Source organism: Nanorana parkeri, unplaced genomic scaffold, assembly GCF_000935625.1.
Source record: "Nanorana parkeri isolate BGI_ZX_2015 unplaced genomic scaffold, ASM93562v1 scaffold1303, whole genome shotgun sequence".
Taxonomy (NCBI): Eukaryota; Metazoa; Chordata; class Amphibia; order Anura; family Dicroglossidae; genus Nanorana; species Nanorana parkeri.
In genome coordinates, this window is record NW_017307571.1 from 123,751 (window position 1) to 146,537 (window position 22,787).

Consider the following 22,787-nt stretch of genomic DNA (forward strand, 5'->3'; position numbering starts at 1 on the left):
CAATGTAATACCTATAACAAAGCATCCACTGTGGGTTTTTTTTTTAACTTTTATTGGTTTTTGACAGTCACCTTTATTAGTGCACATATCATTCAGTATTGGTCCTACAGAAACATGCATACCCACTAACCCAAAAATATTCTATTTAGATTCTTGGTATGCCACCAGTAATTTGGCCAACATTCAGATTATGGAGTTTGTGTTGCTTAGCAAACCCCATTTCTTATATAATTAGTCATATACATACTTTACAAAGATGCTGACACTTCTCTAGCACCTCATTTGTTATACATATAAATTCTTTTTGAAACTTATCACAGACTATTTTCAAAACTCCCCTCCATTTGTGTTAGTTTAACCCAAAATTGGCTCTATATGTGTGCTATGTTTGTAATGAAGCATATGCTCTCTTCAGTTCTATTAAAACGTTCATGCTGTAACAGGTGCCCTATATAAGGGGAAGGTTACCTCTGCACATTCACCACAGATTCACCAGATGCTTTGTAATCGAATGCAAATGCAATGACTGCCTGTGCAGAGGCTTTGACCTTGATGCAGTAAACTTCTTCTTTTTATGTAAAATGTACCAAAATATATGTAGTGACATTTTAGCACATCTGTCGTTTGCCTCTGTAAGTCTGAAGTTGCTTTTATTACACTTGTCAGCTAATGGTTCTTTTACCAAACATTTAAAATACTTGCATACAGTACTGCATTGTGCATACTGTGTAAGGTATGTCCATGATGCAATGCTATACATTTTAGCCCTGTCTACCTTGTTGTCCTTGATATTCAAAATGTAAAATAAAGAAATTTTTAAACAATCTGATTGACCATTGCTTATTATTAGCATTGCATTACATAAGGATAACAGCCAGAAAAATGGATGATGTGTCTGCATACTTTATGAGAAAGGTCCTGTATACATTATTTTTGCTTATGAGGAACAGTGTTATCAGATAAGCAGGCAATGGACATTAAGTGAATAATGCTTTTTTGCAAATGGCCCAACCATCCAAACAATCATATTTGTTTTCTGCTGAGCTGGCATAAACACCTGTAATCTACTGGCTTCCACTGGCTTCCACTCGCCCAGAGGATAAAATTCAAAATATTAACAGTCACCTATAAAGCCATCCACAACTCTGCCCCCGGATATATCTCAGACCTTGTCTCAAAGTATCACCCTAAACGTCCCCTCCGCTCATCCATTGACCTCCTGCTTTCCAGCTCCCTTGTCCACTCCTCCCATTCTCGCCTCCAGGACTTCTCTAGAGTATCTCCCATCCTCTGGAACTCCTTACCCCAACCTGTCCGTCTATCTCCCACCTTGACTGCCTTTAGGCGTTCCCTAAAGACTCATCTCTTCAGGAAAGACTATCCCACCTCAACCTAACCACTGAACCTTCACATTCTCACATAATTCATTCCCACAGCTACCACAGCTACCTCATGTATCATTTCCCCCTCCTCTTTTAGATTGTAAGCCCTCAGGGGCAGGGCTCTCCTTACCAGCTTGTCTTGAATTGTATTGTAACTGTAATGTCTTCCTTATATTGTAAAGCGCTGCGCAAACTGTTGGCGCTATATAAATACTATGTAATAATAATAATAATAATACTGGCATGTATGGGTAAGTGAAGTGCAGATACTCCTAGTATCACATGTATCTTGGAGGAACACAGAGCTATGAGAAAACACTTAACCCAACCTAGCTTTATCTCACTGACATCAGACCACCAAATATGACTGTAAGGGTTTGCTGTACCCAAAAACACCACAATGGTGGGTCCTTTTCTTCCAACATCTTGTGTCTGCAGTGGCGTCACAAGGAGGGGGGGTGCAGTCTGCACCTGGGTGAAACCATTGGAGGGGTGACACCAAAATGACTTATAGTCATTTTGGTGTAACCCCTTCTGAAAAGTCAGGCACTCGGTCATGGACTGAGAGATTGACAGTTGCGCAGTAGAGAGGAGGGGACCCAGGCGGCATACCTTATCCTACCATGGGAACGTCCCCTCCTATCTCACCATCATCAAGATGGTGGTATATGCGCGATGAAGTCATCGTGCGTGGTGACGTCACAGCGGGGTGTCACCTGGTATCCGCTCCGGGTGACACACGGCCTCGGGTCACCCCTGCGTGTCTGTGAGCTCATACATCCACAATTCATGTAAAGAATTCTATAACTAAACATATCTTATATACATATATAGGATATGTTTAGTTATAGACCCCTTTACGCGAATTGTGTGTGTATAAGCTCCCAGACACGAGATGTGAGAAGAAAAGGACCCACCATGGTAGGGTTTTGGTTATATCATGGTTAAACACACTCATTTCTGGTGGCTCATAAATAAAACTATGTTATATTTGGTCAATGATTTATAGACAATAATGTTACCAGAACATACACCAGCTGGCTCCTAACTTGTGGTTCTGTGCTGTTTGTTGTACCCCATAGACATCTTGGTTATGACCTGGGTCCTTCCATTTCAGGTTTTTACCACACCCATCCAGGGTTTATGGGATATATGTTAATAGATATGTCAATACAAATACTAAAAAAATATTCAGTATATTGTTTTATGAATTGATATTGCTATTAAACTAAGTAAAATATATGCTAATTTCATCAATGGCAGTAGTTTGGTCCCACAACTTAGGCCGGGTATACATGGTTACATTTTTTTCGTTCCACCTGCGGTCTGAACAAAAAAAAATAGAACAGATTCCTCCATTAACACGTATGATCATTGATGGAGGAATCCCCTTCTGTTTCCTTTGTATTCTGATAGCGGCTGCTGGCTGTCTGCTGATTTGCTGCTAGTTCTGTTCAGCCGACAATTTTCTAAACTGCTCCTCTGATATGCTGAACGAGGGATGCCGGTTGCACACTGTGCTCATATTAGCTGGATCATGAAGAACCGGAAGAAATTCACATCTTGTATACCCTACTTTATGATCCTACTACACAGAAATCTGTTCATATAAAAAAAGTTTTAAAAAATGTCAACGTAGATAAAAATTGAGGATGAAGTGGCTTAAACCAAGTTAGGTTAAAACAGATAACTTTATAGAACAAAATGGTTCAGGTATAGCACAGACTCTTTTAAAATGATTTTATACAATTCCTAACTGTTATACTAAATACTCTAAAGAAATAGAGTTACTACACATTTTATTTAATAAACCTAGATATAGCGAAACTCTATACACGTTATTTAATTAAATGCATTCAAAGATGTCATATTCATAACTCTGTTGCTTAATCTTTATCATGCAACCACAAGCCTTCAACAAGCAAATACACGTTTCTAGTTTTGGTTAAGTTTCGCCTGAAGTCTGAGTTTCTTTAAGGATTTTCTTTTCTCTACCTGTTTGGGGGAGGTGTTTGCTTTGCTATGGTTCATTCATATGTCTGCTCTGGCTTGTGTAGGGTTAAGTGCTGCACCTGCTGAGGTGTGCCTGTCTAAAGGCACCTGTTTCATCGGCCAATCAGCTCCGGAGTTCTACAAGAGCCCACCTGTCACAAAAGATACCTGGACACAAATCCTCACACACAAATCTAAAACATCATTCTCCAAGGGATGCCTGTGCTTAACAAGAATTAGAGGAACAACAGAATTTGGAGAAGAGCCATTTACAGAACTTTGAGGAAAAATGTCTAATGAACTAGAGTAAGTACTCACCAATACATGCACAGGTTGTGCTTTATTACATTGGCATGCTACAGTCTAACTTGCTGAAGCTGTACTGTTACTATGTAGTAGTTGTTTGTCATTTTTTGTAATGTGTGTGTGTGTGTATTTGTGTCTAGTTATCTATCTATCTATCTATCTATCTATCTATCTATCTATCTATCTATCTATCTATCTGTCTATCTATCCATTATCTGTTTATATTTTTAAGTGTGTGTGTGTGTACATGTTTATTTGTCTCTGTGTATGTATGTATGTTTGTTGGTATGTAAGTATGTATGTATGCATGTAGTATTTATCTGTTTTTATTTTAAGTGTGTGTTTATTTGTGTATATCTGTGTCTACGTAGCTATCTGTATTTTATCTATCTATCTGTTATCAGTTTGTATTTTTAAGTGTGTGTATTTATTTGTGTACATTTGTCTCTATGTATGTATGTATGTAGTCTATGTATGTTTATATTTTCAGTGTGTGTTTATTTGTGTATCTATCTATCTATCTATCTATCTATCTATCTATATATGAATCTATCTGATTCCAGGGTCCTCTGTCTAACAGTAAACTGAGCCATTAACTCACTGAAGTAGAGGCATATTTTATGACAACGTATTCTTCATTAGTTAATACCAGAATGTTCTAATGTCTACATAAGTTTTAATTCCCTCTTTAGAATGTACAACGTGAGCTAAAGATTTTGAAGTCTTAATGCTCTAAACTTATTTTTGCAACCCAACATTTGTAAATACAGTAGACCTGTATACAACACATAAAATACACATTATCAGCTTTATATTTTTATCCTTAATTTTTATTTTTGGAAATATAGTAGACATTAATACAAAATGTAAGGTACATAGATATCCTTATTTTTTATCATTCATTTTTACATTTTAAAATGTTACAGATTCAATCTAGTCTTAGGGGAAACCCTAACATGGAAAATCTATAGAAACAAAATTAAAATTGTCTATATATCCACAGTTATTTTGATATATATTAGTTCCTTAAAAGCAATTTTTTATGTCTTCTGTAGCTTGAACTTGGTCTGAGGTTAATTTTTTTTTCAGAACCTCATACATTTTAATTCTAAAATCTAATACAACTGTTTGTGTCTTACTCTGAAATGTTTAGCTTGTGTTACCTATGGCAGTTCTAGGAAAGCCTAAAAGTGTATTGGTTGTATTTAGAATTAATAGAAGGTGCCTGTCTAAAGCATAAGAGACTTATAGAAGTGATGTGCATGTCAGATAGCTCTTATTGCTCAATAAATGACTTTGGTTTCAAAGAATTTTTATGTGGAGCTGCATGTACTAAACTGGAAATTTATTTGAATTCCAGCAATAAAACAAATCCCTATAAAATAAAGACTGCATAATCCATCTAATTGGAGTCTCTTAAAAACATGCATGCAACTATTAAACTGTTTGGTGTGGTACTTTTAGAAAGGTATTAAATCATATCTTTTTGAAGACTTTTGCAAGTTCAATGAAAAGCCATTTTTAAGACAAAAGAGTGGAATGTAGACACAGTTTAATTTGCTTGAGACAGCTTGGCACCAAGAATACAAAAGTTGGGTGTCTTTGATTTTTGAGTTTCGCTCTTGCTGTACAGCAGTTTCACTCAAAACATCTTATAGAATATGCTGTATGCTCATTAGCATTGGAGTTGCAGTCATTTGCATAAAAAAGTTAACTGGAAGAAAGCTGTCTTGTGGTCGTATGCTAATTATTCTAAGTGCTTCACATGTCTGGAGCCACTCTGGAAGGTCTTTTAATACTCAGTGCATATAATTATCCTTTTGTTATCCCTATCAGTGGTGATATAATGTGCCTCACAACCCATAACAGAAGATTGTAGTTCTACTCATTTCTAGTCATTTCAGTGGCACTGCACAAGGGTTTTTGGAGTACAACAGGCTTCTAATTGGTTTTGTTATTAAATATAGGATTACTGAGCCACACAGGGAAACAGTGTGATGCCCCAGCCACGGTTTAACTGGAAATTTGGCTGTGCTTCAGAAACATATTGGGGTTAAATTACTAAAGTAGCTGAGAATCATAAATCAGCCAATCATGTTCTAGCAAAAATCTCATGGGATTTTTTTTCCTTGCACATGATTGGGTATTCAGAGTGAACATTCTCTCCTCCTCTAGTAAAATTAAATAACTGCATTGTGAAATGGCAACAACAATATATATTGGTGCTAGTAGATTATAACTTTAAGCCACAATACCATTTTGTAACTGCAGAGATACAACCTAATGGAGGACAGTGGAGAAAGTCAGGCACCTCTCCATTTTCCAAGTGAAGGGGTCAAAATCAAAGGTGGAGCTGTAAAGTACCCCTATAAATCAGAAAATCGCTGGGTCTAAATTCAGCATGTTTGGCCTTTTTTGTGTAATTTCATATTTTTTGCTACTCTTCATACTTTGGTTACAAACCTACTGAAAAGGCAAACCTTGCCTTAATAAAAACAATGCAATTGGGCATACAAATGCAGACACAGATCTTCAGAAACCATTTTGACTTTTAAAAAGTAAAAAAAATTAAGTTTCTATAGTAAAATAGATAAATTGTATTTTTTTGTACTGTACATCACCCCAAAATGTTGTTTTAGGATCTATGATATCCAGCAGACATCATAAGGAACTGCATGCCAAGTACTGCTGCTTACATTTTCTTGGCATATTATTGCTACTTTCCAGTTAAACTCTAATGTTTGCAAATCTATCTTCTTCAAAAATCTATAAACAATACCTCTGACCTGGACTCCATTTTCCATACAGAAACTTATTAGGCACATCAATGGAAAAATACATTGCAGTTGTTCCCGTTTACTGTAAAATAACATTAGCCAAAATATATTTAATTGTCTTCCTTTTTGATCTGTTGAAATCCACTTCACATTAAAATATAGGGGCACCTATTGCTTTGACTGCTTAGTGATATAAGTGTGTTTTGTAGTGAATCTGTACTAAGACGAAGAAGGGAATCTAGGCCACAAATATTGTAAGAATGCAGGCACAGACATAGATGGAACTACCATTTCGTGAGAACGGTCATGCAGGCTCCAAAATGGAATCCAAGTGAAACATACTTATATTACTGAACTTTCTATGAAATCCAGGTAATTTCTCAATTGACTTGGAGACCCACTTCTCTTACAGCTAAGAAGTGTAAGGGAAAAGTAATGATGTAAGTATTTAACCCTAGACATACTAGAGTGCAGGGTGGCCAACTCTATAGAGTGCAAGGAACGTACAAAATAACACATGCTTGGGTGATAGAAAACAGCAAAGGTTCGTCTCATCCACTAAGTTAAGGGAAATGTATCTTTCAAAGTAAACGTACCATTGTCAAATGAACGGCTTATTTGTCTTTAATAAATCAAGCCCTTAGTCTATTTTCTTATTTACCTGCTGATCAGAGCTTTTTTTACCTGCTGATCAGAGCTGTGTATGCATGGACATATGCAGTATGTAATACTGCATTCCATATGAAGTGCTGATTAATGTTGTCAAATACATCAGATTGTAAAGTAGATGTGTTCTTGCTGCATGCATAACTTGTAAGGCAGCACAATCTGTGTGTATGTATATATATACATAAATATATATATATATATCTTCTTTCAATAAAATACATTATTAATTCTAAAGTATGGTTTAACCTCGCACATATATAAATCTGTTTTCACAAACGCACCAGGAAATGCTTGTAGAGTATGTCATACAAAAATAATCTGCACACTGGCATAAGATCAAAGTTTTATATGCCAAGAATAGAGTGGCTCATCAACTAAGACAAAAGGCAATACACCCAATTCAACAGTGCATACAACTATAATTTCTGCTTACCCACCTACACACCGTGCTACAGGTAACACACCCTCTTCATGCCTTTAGCTATTCCATCAAACATTCTATGACCTCATTACCTACCTTTTGTTGACACCAGTAAGTTTATTAACTCTTGAACTTAATTTTTTATATTTAATTGCTTGTTTTCTGATATTGTCATGTGCCTATTTCACATACATAAGGAAAAAATGTAAATCAATTAATTTATTACATTTCTTTTTGATATTATATAATTTGCATCTTTTCTAAATGTCTCCTGACATGGCTGCACTTGTGTATCTATTCCATTATTGGACAAACAGAAGCACATTTTCAATATTTAACACATATTAATAATATTAATATTATTAAGCTGATCACATTCAGATACATGAAAAAGACCATTGCTTCCCTTTTAAACATCGGTATGTTTACAGAGTACATATTTATACATTTCCCTGTGCTGGAGGGACTGAAAAAGAGTTTTCCTGGAGAACAAAAGCAACTAGTTAGGAGCGGCCAAAAGTAAAGAAATGACAGCTCAGTACGATCTATACAGAGCAAATGAAAAGAAATGATTGAAGATAGAAGCCTGGGTATTAAAATAACACAGGCAGGTGCCTTTCCAGTTGGTTGAACCTGTAACCTCCCTGAGCAATGCTGGCAGCCGTGAGCAACATGTGTTTGCTTTGCTATGAAAGCATGGCTTGTGGTCTAATAGGAGGAGAATTAGTAACTAAACAGTCTGTCACCCACATCAGCAATTGTCTGACTTGAAGGTGTGTGTGGTAACCGCACTCCTTTCCTAGGTATCATGTTCAACTGAGGCACGAAGGGATGATAGCCACAGACCCACTATTTCCATATATATTGCATGGAGTGGACCCTTACATTACTTCAATAGCAAAAATCTGCCTTATAAAGCACTTGAGGAAAGTGTCTCTGTTGTCTTTAGAAACTAATCAGAACCTAGAAAAAATAAAATCAGATTGACTGCTGAAGGTAACCTACCACTGTTTTCTACCTCATGTGAGGTCCAGGCAAAATGTCGGTTGCAACTTAGTTATATGCTTAACAACCCTACCATGTTTAAAACTGGTATACATTGATGTAGACAATATAATGTTTCCTGTATCATTGTCCATGTGTCTTAAAATTTGTTGCTGGTATACACAAATATTGTTACATATGATTCTGACCAGGCAACTTTTCAACAATTCTAGCTGAATGCATTGAATTATAGGCATGCATGATACAGCTTTTTTTTTATCTTGGGCTTCTGAGCTATAACTATATCTATAATATACTAAGGCTAAGGCTAAGACTAAGTTATAATATAGTTATAAATAACTATTCTTCCTTTTCAGTTACAGGCCAGTCATGCTTCTCCAGAATGACAATTTCCAGAAGTATTCTTACTCCACTGATGAAGAGGCATGGTCCAAATATGTGGATAACCCTATGACAGCAGCTACCAAAGCTATGATGAGAGCAAATGGGGACGACGATGGTGTTGCTGCATTGAGCTTTCTCTATGATTACTACAGGGCAAGTAAATTCATTGTTACCCATATTTGACAACAGTGACAGTAAGTCTGAGGCAGACTAAAGGATATCCATGATTGAGAAAACATACAGTAGCATATGTGGCATTACTTTCTATTTATAAGTATTAGACATGTCTACTTTGCCTCCTGTCTAGTGATGTTCCTGACTCTTTTTGTTATCTTCTTACACTAAGACAAGATAATTCCTTAACAAAATGGACATTATTTTTGTACTATGGGGTTTTGCATCACTCTTCTGTGATGAGTTACAGTTGGCGCAACTTTGATCTTGCATGATTTTCTTACTTGATTTTAATGTTATCCTTTATCATCTTGCCTTAGGTCCCAAGAGAAAAAAGAATAATTCCACCAGGATCAACAGATCGTTGTGAACAAGCGAAAAGGTAATTTTAGAAGTAAACATACGGGTCTATTCACTAAGCTGCTGAGGGCAGCCGAGTGAACAACCGACCCCAAGTGAAGTGAGCCGAACACTGTTCGGCTATTCACTTCAGGCTTGTATGGCTGATTTCAGCCGTATATCGGCTGAAATCAGCCGTACATCGGCTTGCTTCGCATGGCTTCGGGTCAATAGCCAATAGTAAACTAGCATTGTACCCGCCCTCTGCTGATGGACCTGATGGAGAACTGCAGCAGAGGGCGGGTACAATGCTAGTTTACTATTGGCTATTGCAAATTGAAATAGCTAATAGGAAGCATTCCAATGGGCAAAAACTTTTTTTTTTTTTTTTCTATTCTGACACAGCTCCGTGTCAGAATAAAGAAAAAAAAGAAACAACAGTGTTTCTCTCCTTGGCGACCGGGAGCGGGAGACTCCTGGAGCGCCAGGGAGAGTTTGCTGTTTGGAGATCACCAGGGACGCTGATCTCTCTGCAAGTGGCCGGAGCCAGCCATAAAATCACGATGCATATGCGTTCGGCTCGACTGAGTCGCTTGGCCACGTTCGGGAGCTGTACGGGCTATAGTGAATAGCCCGTACAGCACCCCTTCGGTTCTACTGAACCGAAGGGGTCCTGGGGCCGAAGCTACCCGAAGGATCGGCCGAAGCTACGGCTAGATCCTTCGGCAGCTTCGTGAATAGACCCCATAGTAGTAGAAATGTTCGAATGTATGTGTCCATATTTAATGTATTTTTGTAATCAATTACATTTTTTGCTTACTTTTAGACATTGCAGTGAGTACGACTCGGACATTTCATCTTTCGAAAGCTCAACTCATCTAATGAAATTTCTAAATGATAACTCCTCCTCCTCCACACAAGACTATGCAGATTCACATAAAAAGAACAGCTACTTAACATTGGACTGTCTGATAAATCCCAATAAACTGAATTTGCCAGCAAATACCAACAAATTAACCACTGATACACATGAGGATTTTATGACCTCATCATGTGATGTGTATGAGAAGAATTCATTGAACAACCTCTTTGAACCATTACACGTAGCCCAACCACAACAACGTTGGCAACCAGACAGCACATTTAAAGAAGATAACCCAGAGGTAAACACTACAAACTACTGTCCACTAAATAGTGTGCAAGAGAAATCGTATTACAATTTTGGCTATGTTTATATCTATTTTCTTTTCTTTTTTTCCCCACAGCCTCTCATATTCAATGATATTCTTAGAGGCCAGGCAGAATCCACCTGCTCTGCAGAATACCTGCCTGCTGAAGCCAATCGGTAAGTCTTTTAAATACAACCAGTATTTAAACTGTAATATGGCCTTTATACAGTGTAGACAGACACAGAAATATTTAAAAGAACATATGGAACTATATTAAAGCCAAATATTGGTTGCCGCAAGTTTACTTGATGATAAAGTAACTGATTATATTTTGAGCGTAGCCTTAGTTTCTTTCAATATCTGGCAAATATTCTTTATTGTTTCATTTGTTTATCATTTTTGCAGCGACTTTGAATACACACTGGAATCCCCTAAAGCTATTCACGTTAAGTCTGGTGATTCTCCAATGGCATATCTCAACAAAGGTCAATTTTATCCAGTAAACCTTCGAACAGCAGACAGCAGGAAATGTTTGCAACTGTCTTCTAATAAAGTTAAGGTATGTTCAACAGCCAGAGGCCTTTAGAAAAGAAATCTGGATTTACAGATTAAATCATTTTGTAAGAAATCCTGAGTATGGTAAAGCACTCTGTAATTTGATGTAGCAGCACCATATCAGGGCTTGGAAAGTGTTCAAGGTATATTTCTACAATAAACTTAAGGAATCAGAGCTAGGTAGGAACACAGTGGACATTGATATATTGGGCCACACAATAAACAAACTCCGAGACAAAAAGACCTTACGAATTGGAACAAATGCATCTATTTCTGAAAGTCTAGTAAAATGACATGAGTCATTGAGAACACAAGGCTCTTTCTCCAACGCAAACAGAATGAGTCTATAAGTGGCGTTTACATATAGTGCTGTGTCTCCCCTGACAAACTGCCTTCTTTTCAGACGTTAAAAAAGACCCATTTAAATGTTGAACCCATTATAAAGAAAGACTGATGAACATCTATAGTTTTAATGTGTACTGAGCAGGTTATTCATATTTTCCTAGTGGGATCTTTGCTCACAACAAGCGTAGTCTCCCATAAAATGTCTTTTCACACTAACAAACCCATGGAAAAGGGAGAGTGCATTGCAAACGGCTTGTGTATTGGCAAGTTCAATAGGACATGGAAGTATTCAGAAAACAAAAAAATATACACTGGTTTTTGTCATACTAAAATGATACTGTATATTTAATATACTGGTAGAATTTAATGGTTGTTTATATATTCCCCTAACATCCCAGCTACTTCCAAAGGTATATACAATATATTGCAGAAACATGGAACATTGGACAAATCTTTGCATTTTAAACTGCACAGTAAAAAATATATACTTTAGGGGAAAAAAGTAAAAATGGAAGTAAAAGATGTTTGTATTAGGCTATTGCAAAATTCATAACACTTTTATTGATAATTTGTTTTTAATTTAATATGCTATATGTAGTTATATATTTTTTTTTTCATGCAGAGTGTTGTTATGGTGGTCTTTGATAATGAGAAGAATCCCGAAGAACAATTAAAACGCTGGAAACACTGGCATTCCAGACAGCCAACTGCAAAGCAAAGAGTTATTGATGTTGGTATGTCCATTCAGATTCAAGACTTGAAAGGCCCATGTATAATCATATAATACCTTGATAATTTAAGAAATAAGATTTATATCACTTTTACATTTCTTCTGAATGAGCAAGTAATGGATATCATTGTCTGTCTTGCAGCTGACTACAAAGAAAACTGCAACACTGTTGAGAGCATTGAAGAAGTTGCCTATAATGCTTTGTCATTTGTATGGAGCGTCAATGAGGAGGCCAAGGTAATAAGGTTATCTCTGCATGAATATTAACACAAGCTGCATTTTTCAATACTTACTCTGCATAAAGGTTTATTTAGTTATTTACAAGTACAAACATGCTGACCTCTCCTGAAAATGCTAGTTGTCTGGCTGTTATATTAAAACTTCAACAAATTGAGCTACTAACTAAGAATAAGTATGTAAATATGGATGTATGTCTGTCATCTTGTGCACATGGGTTCTAAACCACAAATCCTGAAGGTATTGCAGCCAGAGACAGCCAAGAAAGTCAAATGGCAGCTTCCATCATTTTCTAATTACTTTCCTTCTTTTGTTATCATATTCAACATACAGTATGTATGATTTTATCAATATGGAAAAAGTACTGTGAGTTTTTTTTCTCCCTTTTTTATGTGACAGTTGAAAAAGCAGGTGTGCAACAGGTACCTGATCAAATAATGTAGATAAAGAGACCTCACAAGTGATCATGAGTGTGTAGCACAAAGCTCTACTATCCTCAGAATGAAACTACCCCTTTTCCCAGCACAGCATACCTCTTGTCATGAAATGTACAGATCTGTTAATTCCGTAAGAACTTGGAATATACTCCAGTATTGTGTAATTTACTACAATAAAAGAGCGGCTTCACGAAAAGCTAGGCAGGTGCACGCAAAAAATAAACTTAGTTGCTTGGCAAAGAGAAAAATTTATGAAAACGGTTTTTGATACAATCTTGGTTCCCACGTAAAACAGAGATACTTTCTGGGTGGGTTTTGAGCCTGAGGGGAAAATAAGTTGTTAGGATCTCTAGGGATTATCTGCAAGGGAGGAAACAGTTGGAAACATTGGCAGGGAGACAGGTGAATTCAGTGACAATATATTAGTGTTTAAAGTTCAGCTCCACTTAGAAACAAGACTGGACAGGTGGTTGAGTCTTCCATCTGTAAGTTCATGTGATGAGTTTGTAGTGTTATAACAATTCGGAACCTTTTTATCCAAGGTCACAATCTAAATGTTGCAGTTTTATTAATAGAGAAAATATTGACTTAAATTGTAACATTATTACTTGCCTTAACATGTACTTCTCTGATTGGTTTCAGATCTTCATTAGTATTAACTGCCTGAGCACAGATTTCTCATCTCAGAAGGGAGTGAAGGGTGTGCCTCTAAATCTCCAGATTGACACTTATGACTATGACACTGGGGTGAAGAGACTCATTCATCGGGCTGTCTGCCAGATCAAAATATTCTGTGACAAGGTATGACTAGCTACAAATGAAGCATGTGACAGTCATTACATCCAGCATAATAAGTAAATAGGCAGACAGAAGATAACTTGCAGTTTAATTAACACAGCCTTATTAAAGTGCTGTATGGTTGGGACAAACAATAAGTATTCTATCGGAAAAAATATATTTTTGCCCACATCAACCAATCAGAATGATTCCTTTTCACATGTATGCTGTGGGAATGACACATGTTTGGTTGCTATGGGCAGCAAAAAATGTTTTTTCCTAGGGCTTACATCAGGCCCTTGATCTTTGCAAGCAATGGTAATTATATTTGTCTCTTGTTTACATAGGGTGCTGAGCGCAAGATGCGGGATGAAGAACGCAAGCAGTTTAGAAGGAAAGGAAAGGGGCCAGATGCCAGCAAAGGTAATTTGCTAAACCAACTTGTGCTTATGATGATGAGACAACTGCAAAATCCAATACACTACACTGGCATTTGATTTACTAAAAGAGAATGTTCACTTAGCAAAGTAAATAAAGTGAAGTTGTTTTTCATTTGAATAATTCATTATGTGAAGAGGGGTTAAAAAATAGCCTTTACATGATTGGATGATCAAAGTGACCATTTTGTAATCCTTTAGTAAAGCAAATGCACTTATATAATATTGAGCTAGGCACTAACAGGGGCAATGTATATCGATATGGTTATCAAAAGTAAGTGGCATACATCTGAAAAATAAGTGATGTAATTTATTGGATGTAAATGAGTCCTTGAGGGGGGTAGTTAAATATCCTAAAATGAAATGTCTTTGCATTAAAAGACCCTTGGTGGAAAGTGGTGGGGTGGGGAGGGGTGGGGGAGATATTTAGCACTGCATCAATTGGCATATTTGTGATTTGGGAGAGAGTTTGCGACGTCAAATTCTTACAACTGTCCACTGAATAAAATCTTTTAATCTGCTGAATCAATTTTCCCATAATAACACTTACTTAAAATGCCTTACCTGACAGATATAAAAGCATCTGTACTCCCAGGATACAGAGGAACAGACATCACATACCTGAAGCCGTTGATAGATATGGAAACTCAGCCAGTGTTGTTCATCCCTAACATTCACTTTTCCAATCTTCAAAGATGCGGCATGGTAAGCATCTTACTACAATATTACCTGATCTTTTATTCCATCGCATATTCTCCCCTATATTTTATAGTCTGATCTTTTATTCCATCGCATGTGCTCCTTTATATTGTATCAGAACAGGTAGGCCAAAATAGGTTTACATCAACAGCAAAAACTGTAGTTTAGGAAAAGGAAAAAAAAATATGAGAGAGAGAGAGAATAGTTGCAGGGATAACATTTGACATGCCGCATTTATGTTACTTTTAGAGGTGTTGGCTTTAAAATATCGTGTCAACTGTGTCACTCTAAAGTTCTTTTTTGCAAATCATGTTTTAAATGTTGAAAACGTGTGTTAAACCATCTGCTGAGTCAATAGCAGGCATAAGAATTTAACAAGATAAACACATCTTTCAGTGTAGGATTTAGCTAACAGCATTCTGGACAGGATACAATGGCTACCCTTTTAGACACAGACACCATGGAAGCACTAGAGAATGTTTTCTAAAGCTTGAGTTGTTTCAGTACTGCCTTAACTATGACCTAACACCTTTTCTTTGTCTTTTCTAGGTACTTCCTGCTGTTACAGATAATGACAGGTAGGAATATATTCCTTCTTTTTTAAAAGGAGTCAGAGATTCTGCAATATTCCTTTAATATTTAAATAACCATAGACAACTGTATCTATGGTCTGCCCAAAGTAGCAAATGAAATTTGAGTATTCACCATACTATCAAAACCAATGGGGACATATTATAACAAAATAGGCAATGGATACTGTTATTTTGTTATGTCCTTACTTTTACTACCTTGCCTTTCTACCTTATCATTTAAAAATCGGAGCTACAAAAAGATAAACAGAGAAACAAAATTTGCTACATTTGAGTAACTGGGATAGTGGATGTTGTTTGTATCTCTTTTTTCTAGTAAAACAATGAATGCAATCCAATTATATATGTAGACTTAAGCTCATATTTCCGTCTTTCCACAGGCTAGCACTAAAAAGAAGTTGTCCGTCCTTCACAGACACATTTGACGTGCCTCCATCTAAGCAACAGTCTACTGAAGACTCCAAAAGAGGTATATATTGATGCAATTATTATGCCTATGAAGAAATACTCCATGCCAAATTAATGTTCCAATATTATTTAAATAATTTGTTTAGCTCTAAAATACATTTAAATGTTTTTCTCTACTTCATTTGATTGAATGTCCACTGTGCTCTCACATTGATTAAGTTGAAGAAGCCTTCTTAAAATGTCTTTTGTATTCATATTTGCATGCATACCTGTTCAACACCATTCACAGAATGACAGTAAATTTGTCTAGAAATACCTTTCACCAATGGCCAGAAAGCATTTTTCAGGAGCACGCAGATGTGCATTTGAGTTGTAGAGCAAGACTAGCATGTGTATTGGCTTTGAGACTGGTATTTTAATATGGCTGTGAGCTCCTTCTGGTCTATATTTATCCATGTGTGTAAGAACAGTATAGTATCGTTAATACAAATAAGTCCTTCATAGGAAAGTAGATATGTATCTGCATATAGATCATATCCTAATTGAATTTATATTTTTAAGCTACATAGGAGTTTAGATGTGTCAGATATGTACAATCAAAATTGATGTCAGGAAAAATAACATTTATGTTATGTACTTTGTCCCAGGCTTCTTACACACATGATTGCTCATTATATTCATGTTAAATACATCAGAATAAGGCACTGCTGCACTTCCAGAGGTTGCCAAGGCCAGCCAGTTTGCTTTTGAGTATGGTGTATTGTGCCCTTTGGCTTTATATCTTACTATTCTGAAGTATAAACTGTTAGAGCAATCTATGTTAATTCTTGTTTATATGGTTTGCTGTTCTACCTTTTTTCATCTTCTACAACTTTTTTATGTTTGGTTTATTTTAGTATTATTATATGTGCGAAGACAAACAGAAGAAGTTTTTGATGCACTGATGCTGAAAACTCCAGATCTTGTTGGATTAAAGAAAGCTGTAAGTAAAATCATATAGATCCATATCAGCTAAAATTTATCCGATCAATCACCATTCCCTTCTTACAGTTTGTTCTTGTTTTTAAAGTCCACATTTCACCATACATGAATGAACAGATGATAGTATGCCATGATATCTAGTGACATCTGCTTCAGTGTTACCCATAAGCAGTGTAAACTGACGTAACCCAGCAGTGTCATATACAGTATAATGTCATTATCTTATATTTAAATAGTTTTATGTCACCTATTTTGAGAAATATTCCTTTTTTCTTCTGTGCTTTCAACCTGCATATTTTCTGATTTTCCAAGTGATAATTCACTGGGAGCATTATGCTAAAAACCTTTTCATAAAAACAAATTGCAACATACTAATAATCTCTAAAGCTGTCAGCATGCTATAATCCAGGAAACTAACATGTTTAAAACATTCTACAGATCTCGGAAAAATATGGTTTATTAGAAGAAAGCATATCCAGAGTCTACAAAAAATGCAAGAGAGGGTAAGTTTGCTAAATGTTTCTATGTCCAATTGCTTTTTTTATCATACCAGTTTTAACATTTTATTTAAAAAAAAGTATTTTAGTATGAATACAAAAAAAACAAAATGAAAAGTCTCAATGGTATTTTGTGCTTTTGATGTGGAAGGAGCCAGTTTAGACATTTTTACTCGTATATTTTTTTGCACAATGCATTTTCCTCATATGATTTACTATTTTCAATTCAAGGAAGATAAAATACCCAGCAAAACTATGTATAATGATTTTTACCTGTTTCTTTTTTTCACCCAAAATGTTGCATCCAATGTGATTTAAGGTTTCACTTGAAATTCTAAATAGGATCCAAAGATATTAGCAAAACATGCATTTCCACCTAGATTTAAATTAAGGCAATAGAGGAAAGTAAAGTCTATATAACAATGCAATAATTTTCTTTTTGGGGTCCTATTTCCTACTTCTACCTTGCCAATCCTTGACAATCTTTGAGATCTTAATGGTTTATCCAGTAATGTTAAAATTTCATTTCCTGACAATGTAAGCACAAGCGTCACCAGAGTAGTCTTTTATTTAGCCTAACACACCAAAGAAACAGGCCTGAAATAATAGGAACAATTTATAGAAAATACAGTATTGCTATGACTTTGTTTTTGGCAGATGGATCATTTCTGTTTCGAAAATCAAAGGTTATATTTGTGTCAAGCCAATGCTTAAGAATGTTTAACTCATATAAAGGGAGTATCATGCGTAAAAGTAAACTAACACAGGGAAACACTCAGATTCTGGAATATATTAACCTCGAAACTTGTAAATACTTACTAGCAAAGACCAATTGTGTATTTTCAACTGCGCTGTTTCAATGTTTCCTAGCTAAAAATAAATGCTGCATGTTCTGAGCTTATAATATAATCCTTGCATGGAAATACTGTCATTTTAGTACTCGAGAATACAATAACTCAGTAACTCAAAGGTTAACTGAATAAAACAGCAATTCCGGCAGATAAACCACTGAAATATGAAAATCTCCTAAAGACAGATAAAATCAGTTTTGAACCCCTGCTGACTTTGTAAGAACTGTTGCGGCAATGTTGTTTCTGGCTGCTAGCCAGAGATCTCCCTCCTTATAAGATGAAACCAAAGAATAAAACTAGTAGTTAAAAAGCTTATTGTGTAACACTATGACCCAAGAAAAGTCATGCATCCTAAACAAATATTTAGCACATGAAACTCACATTTCCTTAATTTACAAATTAAATAGAACATCTAAGCACAAAAATTAGATTAAAATTAAATATTTTAGGTGGGGTGTCCTAAAAGAAATGAATAAATAAGGTATCATCTTAAACTTATAATCTATCTGATGCCTCTGACACAAGGAAATTTACTAAAGGAGTAGTAAATGTTTGCATAGCTCAGTAAAGGTAAAGCATTAATTACTTTTTGAATAACCATTCATGTGCAAAAAAAAGAGTTAAGGCAACAGGATTTTGCCTTGCACGTGACTGGGTGATTTATGTAGTCATAGCTTCAACTTATTCATTAAGCTAAATCAGGGGTCTCAAACTCAAATGACCTGGGGGCCACTGGGCATGTTTTCTTCTTCCATGGGGGCCACATGAGGAGAGACAGCCAGGAGAGAGAGAGGAGAAACAGCCAGGAGAGAATTAGGAGAGAAAGCCAAGAGAGCGAGGAGAGATAGCCAAGAGAGAGCGAGGAGAGATAGCAAGGAGAGACAGCCAGGAGGATGAGCGAGGAGAGACAGCCAAGAGAGAGAGAGTGAGGAGAGACAGCCAGGGGACAGCGCGAAGAGAGACAGCCAGGAGAGACAATGACAGCCAGTAGAGACAGGGCTGGCTCTACTGAACTATTGGCAGCCCTGCCTGTGGGCCAAAAGTAACCGGTCTGCGGGCCAGTACTTTGAGACCCCTGAGCTAAGTAAACAAATACTTTGCAAATTAAAGTTGTCTACTGATCATTCCAGAGTGTATAAATGCACATTTTAATATTTTATGGTACATGTGGTGCAAAATTCTTTAGTTGGATCTAATTATGTTGTAATGATAGGTCTAGATGTAACTTAAAATAGGATGCCAAGGAAGACTAACTTATTTAAACTCTGAAAAACATTTTGTTAATTTGCTTTCGTCTTCCTTTAGGATTCTGGTCAATATGGACAACAATATTATTCAACATTACAGCAACCACATGGCTTTCCTTCTGGACCTCACAGATCTAGATGGCATTATACAAGTTACACTAAAAGAATTATAACATTCCTTCTGGATGAACACAAAAGACTCATTAGACTAAGGGATGAGACCCTTAGTATGACAGACCTCAGAACACTGCTCAATGCTTGCACTTGTCCCAGGTCAGCAGAGCATCATATCATCAAGTATTGTGAAGACTATGCTTCTTGGAAAAACTGATATAGAACTTCTGCGTCACAGGAGAACAGCACATCAGAGACTCTTTACAATGTGGATTTATTTTTATGGTATCCATAACTGGAGAATTTAAAGCTTGTGAGGATGAGTGGCTTGAATATTGCCTGTATGCACAGTCACCAAGGATGTTATGGACATAGAGCTGATATTGCATGGATGACCTTGCTCTTAGATATCTGCCAAGGGCAAATGGCATGATGGCAGGATGCAGAGGCAAATAATACATGTTCTATAATATGCAGGTATAAAGTGCAATATGGTGCTTCAGACAAAATGTTACAAAGACCAGTGGTATGTCTTAACCATAGCAAACAATCAGAAATCTGCTTGTATTAGTCTGATTGCACTACCCTGCTGAAAATATTGATTGTTGTTTTAGGTTACTACACATCATTGCTCTTTGCAGTATTACATAAAACCCAAAAATTGGGATTAAACAATTCAACCTAGGCATGATTAGAGAACAACGAAATCCAATTAAGATTGCCAATCCTTGGTGAAAGTGGGTACACAGACACACCTTATTAGTTTCTTGTGTCCACACATCTATCAAGGCTTCTCACAAAAGTTTTACATTTGTGCCTAGCTGCTGAATATTCTCATTACCTTTTTAAACTAACACTTTTTTTATCAAAAACGGCTGCCAATTTTGAACCCTCCCTCCAATTTTTAAAGAAAAAATGTTACCCACACAAACATTTCCTATTGCTGGTTTATAGTTTTTGCTATTACTAAATATATAAATGTATATATATATATATATATATATCGGTTGTTTTATGTTTTATGTATTTTAATGTGCAGAAATGCATTTTGCCATTTCAACAACGTCTTATCACATTTCTCTTTGTCTTTGTACAATTTTTGTTCCATTTTTTTATATTACATAAATCTAGACAGAAGGCTAATAAAAAATGCCTGGAAAGCTTTAAAAGAGTGGTTTAAATACAATATGTTGCTTATGTAGATTGTTAAAATAGCAGAGCCTTGCTTGCTGCTTTTACGAACTATACAAAGTAGTTGTGAATCTTCCACCGGGTTTAAATATGAATTACAAAATTTTGCATACCCCCACACATGCACAATTAATATATCTTCCATGAAATATTCATCACATGGTAGACTTTAGTTTCTTCTAGCTCCCAAAGCTTATCTTTACCTCTTTCAGGACATTTATGGTCTTCAGGCTTAGAGATGTTTTTTTTAAAGCACACTAGGGATCCTTGAAATCCTCATCAGAGCAATATACAAGACTATGGTTGCTGAATGTGTGACCATTCATTGAATGGTCAAAACATTTCAGTATGCTAGACAGCTGCACTAATGGCATAACATGGTATTTGTCACTGTCAGAGCACAGTGTGCATGGATATGGCAACTTTACATATCAAGCTCTATATGGGGGTTTCAATGTCATTGCGTCCCAGGTATTTATCAGTCCAATGGTGTCATGGGTGCTTTCCACTTTTGAATGGTCTGTTGTGGAATGGTTTGGGGTCCAGGTGACCATGAGTTCTTAGGGACATTAGTGTTGTTGTGGGTCAAGAGAGGGAGACTCATCCTGCAGAAGAAGGAATATAAGGGATCAGAGTTTAAAGGTATGTGTGTATTAGTAAATTGATGATTCGTCATTGGTGCCTAGAACCCGAGACCAAACCCAGCAGTGTTGGTTAATTATTATACAATTAATCTATTACTAATTTGCCTACCTACATTTTTCAGCATATTTATTAATAGATATCATATTATATGCTGACAAATGGACAAGCCCTGTGCAAAACGTTTTAGGCACTTCAGAAAAAGTGAGGATGCTTTCAAAAATAATTGAATAAATAGTTTTTATTTATCAATCAACAACCAACAAAACACATACACCCTTTGTCTTTAAAGCATCATCAATTTTCTCAAGTACACTTGCACACCATTAAGGATTTTGGCATATGATTCAGTGCATGATTAAACAACCATACCACACAGATGCTAATGGTCAGTAGGATTCAATGTAGGTTAAAATATAGTCAATAAATCAAACAATCAACTGTGTGAGAAGACTGAAATGGATGTGGAAAAGCCATTTTATACTAGCAAGCTGAGGTTGTTGAAGATAGCTGAAAGTTAAAAAAAAAATATTACACAATGGAAAGAGCACAGCAACAGGACACAGGGCAGTCTTATTGCATCAACAAGATCTCAGACAGACAGAATTTTTAAGAAAGACAGGTGTTTCTAGATTTGCTGTCCAACCTCCACTGCAGAAGCACAAAGAAGCAGGCAACGTTAAGGACTGAAAATTCAGTGGTCAGCCAAGTGCAGCATAGTGCAGCAGATAAAAGACACATTATGCTGATTTCTTTTTTCACATCAGAACAGGGGTGCCCACAAGGTCGATCGCGATGTCCTCTCCTCCCGCCCGTCGGGCTTCTCTGGATCCCCGCTGCTGTCCCCATCTGTATGCAGCGGGGATCCGAGAAGAAGTGAAGGAACCGCTAAAGCCGACGACAGAGGACAAAACCGCTGTCAAAGAACTAAGGCCGAGCGGTGAGGAGAGAGAGAGAGAGACGCTCGGCCAGGTTCTGACAGCCGGCGCCTCTCTCTCCCCTCACCGCTCGGCCTTAGTTCTGTGACAGCGGCTCCGTCCTCTGCCCCCCCCCGCCGCCGGTTCCTTCACTTCTTCTCGGATCCCCACTGCCCGAGAGAGCAGGGGGGGATCCAGAGGAGAAGCTGAGCCCCCGTGTGCGTGGCTGAGTGGAAGAGGATCGAAGAGCGGTAGGACAAACACTGGAGCGATCAGTTGATCACTCCAGTGTTTGTAAATAACTGGAGACCCATAGTACTATGGGTCCCCAGTTATTAATGAACAGGATGTGATTTACATCACTTCCTGTTCATTCATGAGTTTCTCAATGGGGAGCTCCTCCCCATTCAGAAACTGGATTATAGTAAATATTTTTTGAATGAATGGGAAGCCTCTGTACTTTCCATTCATTTAGAACAGAGGCTGCAAAAAAAGAGATTGAGGACGTTGTGTT

At 36.7% G+C, this 22,787-nt stretch overlaps 1 protein-coding gene across 1 annotated transcript; it reads left to right on the forward strand.

Moving 5' to 3' along the window:
- The first annotated feature begins 3,490 nt into the window (after positions 1-3,490).
- On the forward strand, positions 3,491-19,947 carry GRHL3 (grainyhead like transcription factor 3). Its single transcript, XM_018569204.1, has 16 exons — positions 3,491-3,680; positions 8,909-9,089; positions 9,431-9,492; positions 10,276-10,612; positions 10,715-10,794; positions 11,024-11,177; positions 12,141-12,252; positions 12,391-12,485; positions 13,565-13,723; positions 14,047-14,122; positions 14,708-14,841; positions 15,385-15,413; positions 15,806-15,894; positions 16,730-16,815; positions 17,253-17,317; positions 19,468-19,947. The coding sequence occupies exons 1-16, from the start codon at positions 3,664-3,666 to the stop codon at positions 19,580-19,582; spliced, it is 1,791 nt and encodes a 596-aa protein (XP_018424706.1). The 5' UTR covers positions 3,491-3,663; the 3' UTR covers positions 19,583-19,947.
- Positions 19,948-22,787: the final 2,840 nt, after the last annotated feature.